The sequence below is a fragment of the Lepisma saccharinum genome, chromosome 11, assembly GCF_977018435.1.
Source record: "Lepisma saccharinum chromosome 11, izLepSacc3.1, whole genome shotgun sequence".
In the NCBI taxonomy this organism is placed as follows: domain Eukaryota; kingdom Metazoa; phylum Arthropoda; class Insecta; order Zygentoma; family Lepismatidae; genus Lepisma; species Lepisma saccharinum.
In genome coordinates, this window is record NC_139239.1 from 17217099 (window position 1) to 17229579 (window position 12481).

General features: G+C 36.3%; 1 protein-coding gene across 1 annotated transcript; it reads left to right on the forward strand.

Moving 5' to 3' along the window:
* Positions 1–972: 972 nt before the first annotated feature.
* LOC145994652 (protein lethal(2)essential for life-like) lies at positions 973–12252 on the forward strand. The gene is made up of 3 exons (XM_083130758.1): positions 973–1185; positions 5841–6248; positions 11751–12252. The coding sequence occupies exons 2-3, from the start codon at positions 5841–5843 to the stop codon at positions 11820–11822; spliced, it is 480 nt and encodes a 159-aa protein (XP_082986884.1). The 5' UTR covers positions 973–1185; the 3' UTR covers positions 11823–12252.
* The last annotated feature ends 229 nt before the right edge of the window (positions 12253–12481 follow it).

Consider the following 12481-nt stretch of genomic DNA (forward strand, 5'->3'; position numbering starts at 1 on the left):
TAGATTTTGCAGACCCCTGATTTTTTTTTATTAAGCCCCCCTCGTATTACGTAATTTGATTTCCGGTTTATGTGATCTATAGAATTCACCCAGCCCTAATAAATATTTACCTTGGAGAAAAGGAGCGTGGTGCAGATAACTTAATCTGAAAAAAAGAATGGCAGCGTTAGTGAATGCATGTCAACTGCATGTGCATTGAGCACGCTGTAACTTTGTTTTCCTACAAATAAATAAGAAAACGCGTTCTTTTTCGTGAAGCCATAGTTAGATATTTCCCTAAACAGTTAGTTGGTAACACTGTTCTTTTTATGAATGTTGACGTGCAGTTCTATTTCTGGTTCTTTCGAAGATCGCTGATTGGCCGGAAGCACCGGGTGCGTGCTTGAAGTCAATAGAATTGTCGGGAATGTTCTGTATCTGTACACAATACATCAGAAGGGCAAAGCATACATATGTTTGTGTTTTTTAAGTCTGACAGTACCTGATTGTTAAGTTATTGTTCAAGTTCTTAGTTGGAAGTGAACTACGGAGCAGTTATTTCATCGAGGTGTGATTTATTAACGCAAGTTTGTGGGTTGTCATCATTGAAAGGTAACAGCGGTATTTATTATTTTCGTTCCTTCTACAGAATGGAAATTATATTTACATTAGTACCTTCTATATCATTAGTCTGCATTAACTGTTCCTTGGTGAATGTACTAGCCAATGTATAAATATTAGAGCATGACAACGTGCGTGAGAAAATATGAAATGCCAATGCAATGCGTTTTTAGTGTTTTTCGTTAGACTTCACTACATGCGGAAAAGCATATTCAGATTCTTAATGCAAACAAGAGGTGAAAGAGAAGTGGTAGAAAATACATTAATTGCCAAGGACGCTTCTCTTTTATGGAGACATTCTTACTGCGCAACACCTCGTAAGTACATAAAAAAATTAGCATATGAATTGTGACGCTGGCGATGAGCTGTTGGTTTACGTGGGATAAGTCGAACACTGGGTTGCTTTCTAATCTGTGTTGGGTTGTGTTTGTACTTCTTCAGGTAAAACTTCGATACAGTCCCAACGGATTTCTTCATTTTTATACAAGAAACTACTTACGGAAATTAGTTTCTGTAGCATTTAGAAGTTCGTGGAGGTATTTACTTTCATCGTGGGAATCTATTTCACCGGGAAATCATGTATTGGTAACTGTTCCGATTGTTTCATGATTTCTCCTAGCACAAAGACTAATTATTGTAGAATTTTGGAAATCATTGTCACACGAAATTTGAACCTTCCTTAAAGTAATGAGCACTGTTTGGATTCGAAAAAAGTTATTTATGTTGAAAAAAACAACTTGAAAATTACCTTACTCACTTCTCATGGACAAAATATTCCTCGTCGACAAGCGACAGTAAATATCATAGAAGCATGGGAATGAATGTAGAAGTAAATCGGAACCTTAGTATAACGAATTTAGGGACTTTATGTTAATGCTAAGGTAACCAAACCTAACCTGCCTAACCTAACCACAAAGCATATATTGAACAAAATCTTTGTACCTAATCGCTAAAACTCCGCAGTATGTGTTAACAGACATACATCGAAATCGAACCATGTAAAAATTGCATTCGTAGCATGATGAAATCGCAATAAGACAAAAGGAACTTGGGCCCATGTATTTTTCAACAGAAATATATCTCCGACACACAATTGTCGTTCCTTTACAATTCCTTGCACTATGTGAACCAAATGTTGCGAATGTTTGATGACGTAACTTCCTGTCAGTGTTTCCAACCACGCCGTTTTTTGCAAGAAGGTGACAATTTTAACTATGTTTGCCTAACGTAACCGAACCTAACCTTGCCGTGCATGGTTCGTGTGGCTATTCATGAATTGGGGTTATCCGTGCATGGTTCGTGTGGCTATTCATGAATTGGGGCTATCCGCGCATGGTTCGTGCGAATTTTTTGGTTGACAAGGTTGCAAACACTGCATACCCAATGATGATGTACCACGCTAGTCAAGCTGTCTCACCATATTGTGTCTTACGGAAGCGAAATAAGGAACAACAATAATAACTCTTGTCACAAATTGAAATTATTTTCGTGAAAAAAGCAAAATACCACCTTGAAGAATCTTTCAGAATGCAGAATACGTAAATACGAATGTTAAAACTGACAAAATGAAAGAGTCAGAAGTGATGGGACCGTGTCGAAGTTTTACCCTTCTTCGTTTAAGACAATGTCAGTTTCTTATATTTTTTCGACTTTGTGGAGCAGAGAGTATTTCCCTCTTTCCCGAATTTTTTGAAAATAATTTTCCTGGGAACATTAGAGCTTACCAAGACAAAAGTAGAAACGTGTATTTACAGAGTTATCGTCGTGTATTCGAATGTTTTCGAAACATGGCATTATTCTCACTAAATTTGAGCTTTCTAGTTTTTCACATATTTTCACCTATTTGGAAGTTAAATTACTTGTACAGAACTGTAATGGGTCATTGGAAAAAAGGCCGAATTTGGAGGAGATATTATTATTATTAATAATGAGGGATTCATAACACATTACCTACTCTACACATTAATTTTCTGCTGATTAATTTTGGAGGGTCACTGAACTTAACTGCCTAACCTAATAACCAGTGAAAGGTAACAGTTCAATCTAGTGAAAACTGATTTCTTCATTTTTACAGAAGAAACTACTTACGGAAATCAGTTTCTATAGCATTATCGACGTTCGTCAGTATTTTCTTTCATCCTGTAATCTTTTTTAGCACGAATTCGTTTTTTTTTTTCTATGTCTTCAAATTTACAGGAGAAAGTACTTACGCAAATCATTTTCTGTAGCATTGTTGATGTTCGGGAATGTAGTTTTGATCCATTTTAATGCGAATGCATGTGGTTTTCTACAAAAATCTATTTCCGACGTGCTATTACTGCTGCCGCCATTTGCTTTCTGCACAAGAGCACAATATGCGCTATTGCTGCTGCTACAACATGATGTGTCGAGGATGCGTCGTGAAGTTGTTGCCAAGTGTGGAAGATGATGTGGAATTTGTAATTCCGATGTTGTCTGTATATGCTAAATTGAACGAAAGGAGTGCTAATGGAACCTAACCTAACAGGCCTAACCTAACCTAGTAGGCATACTTCATTCCCATGATGGTTTGTGGGGCTATCGTATGTAAGAAATAGACATTATTTTTGTTAGAAATCCATTATTTCACCTAAAGAAATGTTCTGCAATGCAGAATAGTACGTTATCAATGTAAAAAATTTCGAAATAAATCATTGATAAGTGTCTCCGGTATAGTAAAGTAGTACCCAGAACAATTTGTTTATCGTGAGGCCTATCCTGAACATCACCACCCACTAGCAATGTCTATATAAGGATAGATGCTGTGCTTAATTCCTTCTTCCGCACCCCAGACACTGATAGAGAATCTGCAAATGATTCTATAAAATGTCACAACTTTGGACGTGTAGGATATTCTTGAATACTGTCCAAGAGACAACATACTATGTTGGAAGCCATGATAGATGTCATTGTCCCTCAATTATGGACATTTTAAATTTTTCTAAGAGAATTAGTGTCTTTAATCCATTTCACAAGATTTTGAAGGTGCTGAACTGTATAACAGGTTTTGGCCATTTATTATCAATTGGTAGTTTGTGAATATATTAATTGACAATCAGTGCATGGAGTAAAAATTGCTAGCTTGGTCGAGCTTTCAGATGGGAGGGGGAATATTTGTATAAATCATCTATCAGAGAGGAGTTTAAAAGGGGTAAGTTTGACTTTTGTCTCAGGTTACCACTTTCTAATGGTTCACACCAATAGTAAAAGAAAGAAAATTGTAAATAAATGGTCTGTGGGACAAGGGTCATGTGGTCGTTCAGAGCCCCTCACATCCCCAAGATTTAGTAGAGCATTCGTTACGAGACTCGGTGGCAAGCTGCCCGGGGTCAGCACTTGTCTTTCCCGATGAACAGGGTCCACGACAGTCGCACTCTACAGTTTTTTTTTTTCCCTTTCTGTTGATGTTGCAAACTGACGCCAGTATAGTCCTCCCTCGGAAGTTGTGTTGTGTCATGTCTGTGTGAAGATTATGGCTTGATATGGCACCACAAAAGTTTACATTACAACAACGGATTTATCTTGTTGAGTGTTACTTCGGAAAGCGGAATTATGGAAAAGTGTGACGACGTTTTGCAACTAAATTTCCTGGTGTTCCCGTTCCACATAGGACCACTATATTAAACCTTGCAAAAAAGTTTAGAGTAACTCGGTCAGTTCTGAATAAAAGTGGAAAGAAGAATGGGGAAATCTAAAAAATAAAGTATACAAAGACAATCTGCACTCCATCCGTGAGTTAAAAGATAACACCATTAAGCCTTGTTTCCATGATTATGAAAAAATATAAATATGCTGACCAAGGCAGTAATTTATTTTATTAAAAACATAAACTAAACGTAACGTTTCAACCTTCTAGCAAGGTCTTCCTCAGACTCTGTATGAAGTACAAAAGTAACAAGATACACAAAAAGGGCATTATATATACACAAACTTTACTCCCTCCAGACTATTAGAAAGTTGTTAGGAACTTTCTAGCGGTGGCTTTCACTTTCCAACTGTACTTTCACCTAAAAGGCTAAACATAATTACTTTCATATAGAATGTGAAGAGATATTCATATTGAATATCTCACGCTCTTTTTCCTTCATTTTTCTCCCTTCTCCTCTCCTCTTTCTCTCTTGTCCTTTCCACTCTTTCTAACACTTTCTTCCATTCTTTGTTTAACTTCAGTCCCCCATTCCAGTTCATTGTGTCTTCTTCACCTTTCTTCTCTATTTCCTTGGCTTCCTTCCATTTTCTCACTAGCATTCTCTTCTCCCTTCCTATCTGCTTAGCCTCATCCCACTCTATGTCATGTCCTGTTTCTCTCGTGTGTTTAAATATCGCATTTCTCTCTCTCTTAAGTCGTACATCATTCCTATGTTGTTTCAACCTATCTTTTAGTCTCTTTTTTGTTTCTCCTATGTACACACACTGACATTCTTTACATTTTACTTCGTAGATAATCTCTTCCTCTTCTCTGTTTTCCGTTTTCTTGTTTGCATTCTTCGCTATTCCTAAGATGCTTCTTCCTCCCTTCCTGTAAGTTTTAATGCCCGGAAAAGATATGCAAAGTGCTTAGAAAAGCAGGCAACTTTCTAATAGTCTGGAGGGAGTAAAGTTTGTGTATATATAATGCCCTTTTTGTGTATCTTGTTACTTTTGTACTTGATACAGAGTCTGATGAAGACCTTGCTAGAAGGTTGAAACGTTACGTTTAGTTTATGTTTTTAATAAAATAAATTACTGCCTTGGTCAGCATATTTATATTTTTTCAGAGTTAAAAGAGAGTATTGTACGAGAAATCGGGAGAATTACAGTAGAGGAACTTGCACGTATAAATGCCAATTTCCTTGGGAGATGCCAGGAATGTGTTGCAGCAGAGGGACATCATTTTCAACACCTTCTGTAGTCAAGGTTAGTACACCATATGAAAACTGTAATTTTAATAGCCGACTCTAGCGACTGTCGCTGACCCGTTCACCGGGATAGACAAGCGCTGATGCCGTGCCGCTTGTCGCCGAGTGTTGTAGCGAATGTCAGGGAATGCTCTGTAGTATCTATGGTAGGACTGCACTGTGCTTTTGGATAGTCAGCAGTTATGTTGTAGATTACATGAATGAAGTTATTTCAGAAGTTGCATTGATCTGAATTAGATTGCAGCAACTGTGGGAACATTTTTTTTTAAAAAAATCAAACAAGCAATTAATTAAATCATTTGGATTTTTTTTTCTTTATTGCAGATGCCCCTTGGACCATATTTAGTTCATCGGCCTTTCCTAGAAAGTCCTCTTGGTCTACCCAGCCAAAATTTTCGATCTGAAATCTCAGAGGGTTTGCACCATTCATATCCTCTGACTTCATTGCATCCTTGGTCAGAACCTAAGCATGCAGGTGGAAGCCCTGCACATGTTGATAAAAGCGCATTCCAGGTCGACATAGATGTCCAGGAATTCAAACCAAGTGAAATTTCAGTCAAAATTGTTGATAATTTTGTTGAAGTTGAAGGGAAACATGAAGAAAAGAAGGATGAGCATGGATTTGTTTCCAGACACTTTGTTCGTCGTTACAGACTCCCTGAAGATGTTGAAACAGCAACTGTGACATCTAGGTTGTCATCAGATGGTGTACTGTCAGTTCAGGCTCCAAGGGTAAGTTAATCTGTTTATTTCTTTCTTGCATAACAAACTCAAAATTAAGGATTGTTTTTGTGACTTTGGCATTTTCTTTGTTCATGTTTGGCACATAAGGTATGAAATACATCTATTCTTTTGATTCTTGGTTATCTACAGTATATTTTTTTAAAATCAGAAAGAAATATCGTAATTCATTATTATTCTGAGTTCTATAATTTTCTAAATTCTTGTTCTGAAGAAAAGCATCATTATTAGTTTGTAATGTAGTCTGCATGATTTACAATGACACTTTGTGCAATGTGTTAAAGACTAATTGATGAGGATACATTAGTTGGCAGTACTTTTTCTTGGATTCAGCAAATGCTGTTAAGGTATTGTGGAAGTAAAGTTTTGTATTTCCACATTGCTGTTGTTTAATACGTATCTGCATGCTGAGATTATATCTTCTTGTAACCCTTCTTGTTCTGCAGCTTTCATTTTATATTTCTAACGTACAAAGACAGTCATTTTGAAATTTTAAATAAAACTTTGACATGTAGTTAACAACTAAACTTCAGTAGAGTTGCAATGGACTTTTTTATTGTTTTATTTCAGAAGCTTTATTAAGTATATCCACATACATAATATTTTTTTTTGTTTTTCTAAATAGAATCTAACAATATGGTATAATTTTCAACTTTGATACTGTTCTTGCTTGAACTATTTCTAAATTTGAAAATTGTATTTAATGTTCTAAAGTCTCCTCGACTCAAGTTCAGTACGTTTGTGTTTGGCAAAAAATAGTCACATTTTAGAGGGATCCATATACTAAAATTGTATATTGTATATTGATGTGTACTTACCTTTCTTTTGGGCACCAAGGATCTAAGTAGCTCGATCTAACTTTTATTGATGTAACAGTTCTTCATACCTTACTGTGTTCGTTTGCAAACACATGAATCATGTGAAGTGATTGTACCTGTTAAATTCTCAGTGAATACATGATCACTAGAGCCCGGAACTTTGGCAAAATGCCTCTTTTTATCTACTGCATATATTGATAAAATTTTTCTGGATATTCGTTTCTTATGTTGTTTCGAATGTTTTGGAAGCCTTTTCATTTTGCCTATTTGGGACCCCACTGCCTATTTTTAATTATAATGCCTTTTTTTTGCCTTTTTCAATGAAATATGACAATTTTTTTAAAAAAATGTGTATATAAATTATTTTTCTCCCAAAAAACGTTGTTGGCATTTATTTTTCTTCCGTTTATTATGTGAGTAATTTTCGCCTTATTTAAGTAATATTGAACTCACGCATGTTTCAACATTGCTGAAGGAGAAAAGTGTGAGAAAAAAGTATTTCATGCTGAGTTAGGATATTGCCTTTCGGTTAACATTTCTTGTGCATGATTGACTGCTGAAGTGGACAGGTTGATTTCGAACACAAAGAAGATATTTCTGAAATCTCCCTCTCAAACCCGAAAATTTCAGGAAGTTGTGATTGAGCTTAGTTTACCTCCACAACCAGTCTTGACGAGATGGGCATCTATATATTATGCTAACACCCTTCAAAAAATCAGTGAGGTGATCGATGCTCTTCCAGAAAGTGAAGCGGCTTCAATTCGTGAAAGATCATTTTCTATTATGAAAAACATTCTCTCTGACAGACGACTAGCAATGAATGTTGAGAACTTAAAAAGCACCTTGTAGTTATGTGCAATCAAGACGGAAAAAATTGAAATGCTCTTCCCAATTTAGATTTTAACATTTTGCCAGAAATTATGGATAAGAGTAAGCGACTTCCAAATGTGCCTTTTTTTAATTTTTAGTGCCTATTTTCCACATTATAAATGCCTTTTTGCCCGCCTATTTTAACAAAAATAAATGCCTGAACTTCCGGGCTGTAATGATCACGGTCGGTCGGTCGGTTATAGCCATATGAAAAATATTTCTAAAACTCAAATGTTTTGAAGAATTTTGACCAGCTTTAAAAGTGATAAAATACTTACTCTGTATTCTAGCATTATTGCTTTTGTCATATGGCCAAATTTTGACCACATTGAGCAACAACATAGCATGTATGTATTATAAGGTTGTACCCAGTAGCATAACTAACACACTCTGTGCCCCCTGTAGCTTTTAGTTGTGCGCCCCCACTCGTTTAAAGGAAAAAGTTTTCTTTTCTAAAATATTAATTCACGCCTACCTATATATTAGATACATACAAATATGAAAATACATACATGTAATTTGAATCAATGTAAAAACTGGTACGAAAGGTTAAGACAATAGACAAACTGTAAAAAAAAATTATATTATAATTAGATATGAAAATACACTATTTCTAACAAAATTATGATTGTTAAATGTCCATTACCAGTCCTCTGCATTTTTTGATGGAAGAAATTTATTTTGCTAGTTTCGTCAAGTTAAGTTTTCTAACCCTTTCACTTTCGGTGCTTAACAGTCAGGCGCGGTTGGCCCTATAGTGCTCAGGATCAGTGAACCCCCAGTAACATATGGCATTTACCTCGAGAATGGACAATAAACAATGTCTTTACCTTTTGACAATTTTTCGCTAACATTTCTACACAAGAAGTCATGTATTTCTGTCCGTAACTCGGCAAATTGTTTTGCTGAGAAAGAGAAACCTCGAGTCGGTCACCCTCAGCTGACCTCCACAGGAGATCTCCTGCCATAGTGAAGGTTCAGGCAGAAGCTCGGGGTAGCTATATGTGCAAAATACATGGCAGAGGATGCTGAGGAACCTCGATCTCCAACCAACGGTCATGCGCAGTTCGTGCTCTCTCAGAAGCTGCATCAGAAGCCAGAAGGCACCGTCCTCGCTGCGAGTGAGGCCCAGCTGGCTCCTCCCTTTCAGTGTTGCCCTGTGAGGTTCAAGTTTGAAACACATTCGTTACATATTCTATCCTCTCTGTTGAATAATTTTTGTGCCGAACTTCTTGGCATAAATGCAAAATTGTGGCAGAGAAGGATGAGTAGAAATGAATGAATGCTGGAATTAGACATGATGAATTAAAATAAAAGAAATACATTACTAAAATAACTCGTGCATACATTCAGACTTTTAACTTAAAGATGGGAACACTTCGGATATGTGAAAGTAAAAGAATGGTGCGATCTGAGACAAGAAAGGAAGACGTGACAAACCCTGTCGGTGTCAATGTTTCAAGGTTGTAATTTTTCGAAGTGCTTGGATCGTTGTTGCAAAGTATTGATGCTCCAAAGGATGGAGTATGTTACATAATTTGATGCACTGTAGGTGTTGCTGTCTGCGCAGGTAAGAAATGACCACTAAAATGCATACAATCAACGGAAACATACCTTCTCGTCTGTTGAAAGAAAATTAGAGATAAAGCGTGAGCTGGTCTACCAACTCCAAATTTGAAGAAAGAAAAAAAAAAGCTGTAGCGTTCCAATGAAAAGGTCTCAGGTTTCTAGGACATACATGCCATTGGTTGCCATTTCTCTTTAATAATTGTAGGACCATTGTGATCGTTTTATAATTGCAGGCATGGATGTCCAGAAGGGGAAAAGGGGCCACACCCGCCTGGAAAATTAATGTCAACCTAAAACTATTTATTACACACATATAATTTCATTTCAGTCACAGTAATTTATGATGATTATTATAAAGACGTTGCAGGGACTGAAGGAGTGTTTTTTGAGAGAACAGCACTATTACAAGAAAAAATGTGCCTCGTTTGTCCCCCTGGAAACAAAATGATCTTGCTTCCCATCCCTGGAACAAATCCTGAGGACATCCATGACGTCCATAAAACCCGAAATTTCTTTCATAGAGGCACAATTTATTTATCATGTCATATGACTTCGGTGAACCCCCAGGAAAATAATGCACGAGCCGCACCTGTTAACAGTGCTAGTCCACTCAATCTCAACAAGCAGTGTGCTAAGGAGTGCTATTAGCCAGAATTTTGTTTTCTCTCAAGAGGAATTCTGTAACTTCTATCGCCATGCGACGTCCATATCTTTAGTCCGTTCAAAAATACATTGAAGGGTCGGCACTTCCACTCTGACAATGAAGTCATGGATAATGCTCGCAACAGGTTCCGATCTCAGCCAAAGCCAAAGGAGTTCTCCAAGCAGGGTATTCATCGCTTGGTGAAACAGTGGGACAAGTGCTTTTGTAACTTTGGAGATTACGTTTGAAATAAACCTTGTTGATTTCATTCTGTGGCCCCCGTTCCATTTTCATTTGATCTACCCTAATATATGTTGGGGGTACATTAGAGGTATAGTTACGACTAAAGGGTGCAATGAGAAAAAAGTTTGAACCGCTGGTAAGGTTTTCAGATGAGTGTATCAATAACCATGTATTTTTATGGATAGTTTTTTTTTTTTTTTTTTTTTGTAGGAAAACAAATTACTAACTTCAACAGCTAATTTCATGTATTTCCCCCACCCCAAATTTCCTCCGAATTTTGTGTATAGGGGTTATCCACCGGAAGGAAGTGTCTTTATGCGGATGCCATAGTTGTAGCACAACAACTTCCGGTTCGTAGGCTCACAACATGCCGCTAAAGGGAGTTAAGATTGTGTCATGTAAGAAAGGAACAAATGGGTGTGTAGCAGAAGGATGTAAACTACCATCAGGGCTAAATAAACTCTTCATCCATTTCCTCTATGGAGCAAAAATTATTGCATTTAAGCTGTCAGGTGTGAAAATTGAAAACCCATTACAGCAGTAGACTCCACAGTAGTCACAACGGATGTGCAGAAAAGTTGGGACCGGGAAAAATTTCATCCAGACTTTGGAAAAACCGAAATAGTTTTTAAAAGTGGTTTATTCCTACATTCTTTTTCTACTATAAGTGTCCGAAATTTATTAAAATTAGCCATTTCTATCCCAGAAATGCAAAATCAATCATCACCTAAGGGTGAAATTGTGTGTAATTAAAATTTGTCAGTCGGATAATTGTGAATATTTCCATCCCGAAAATCTACCAATTTAGTCGGGGGAAATAACATGCCCCCTCGGGACCCATCAGTGGGCTGCACCCCATAGGTTGAGAAACAATGTTCTAAGGCAAACACGAGGGTAGATACAATCATTTTTAATCTAATGCATGTCATTCAAAGTGGAGCGTAACTTCTGATCCCTTTGACCAATCCCAATAAAATTGACCTTTCTGAAATCAGCGTATACCAAATGTCATCAAAATTGGGGATGGTGTGTGACATTTTCACAAAATTTTGGATGATTTGACATTGAATGACCCTAGTTTTTATCTTTCTAATTTCATTACTATTAATCTGTGATGACATATGTCTTAATGGAAATGAATAAGCCTTGAATGTAATGTAATTGAGTCAGCCTTAGCGAACTAACCAGGAAATATAAAAACAGCTGATACGTTTTTCTTTCATGAAAATGCCGATTGAACTATGCTCAAACTAACCTAGAATACAGGTATTCTAAATTAATTTTGAAATTTAGAATAGAAATTATCATGTTTGTCTTTGTTTCTTATTTTCTCTTCTCTTTATGTTTTAGGTTCTGGCAACTTCAAGTGGTAAAGAAAGAATCATTCCTATCACACGTGCAGGAAGTGCAACTGTTCAGTAAACAAATGAGAAAACTTCTTCAGTAAAGCACTAACACTTTAATCTTTTTGTTCTTTAACGTGTGTAAGATATATTTCTATGCAAAAGTTTTATTTTTTTTATTAGCATATTTTTTTAACTGTTGTGTTCATGTTGATTCCATGATTGTTGATTCTTGTTGAAAGTACCTACATTGCTACATAAGTGTTTAATGCTTACTGTTCCTAACATGGGCTGTGCACAAAGTTACCAGTATCATTTTATATGATGATACATTTATTTGTTAAACGGGTAAGGTTCAGCCTGGGGCTGCTCTGCCACCTAATCTTTGTTAATGTAATATAACACATGTAAACTACATATAAAATAATACAATGCATATATATTTGTAAAAATACATAAAAATTAAATAAACACACAAACTGTTTAAATAAAGGAAATAATAAAAATCTGTCATAAGGACATGTTCATACTTTTTTTATGTACCTTGACTTTCGCTTTGTTCCATTCAGAGTAAATTCTGTACTTTTGTTCTGAAAAGGCAATGGTTGAATATTGGAGTAAATCTAAATTTTTCCATGTATGTGTAATGTATTCATGGACATCTTTACAAGATTGCAGTATTTTGAACAAATACTGGGGTTTGTTTTCTGCTAATGTTTGCCATGGTAAGAGTGTGAG

Excerpts from the sequence above, each read along its gene's own strand:
- LOC145994652 (XM_083130758.1), top strand. The coding sequence starts at position 5,841 with ATGCCCCTTGGACCATATTTAGTTCATCGGCCTTTCCTAGAAAGTCCT. Across the intron at positions 6,249-11,750 it reads TGTCAGTTCAGGCTCCAAGG|GTTCTGGCAACTTCAAGTGG; the intron begins GTAAGTTAATCT and ends TTTATGTTTTAG.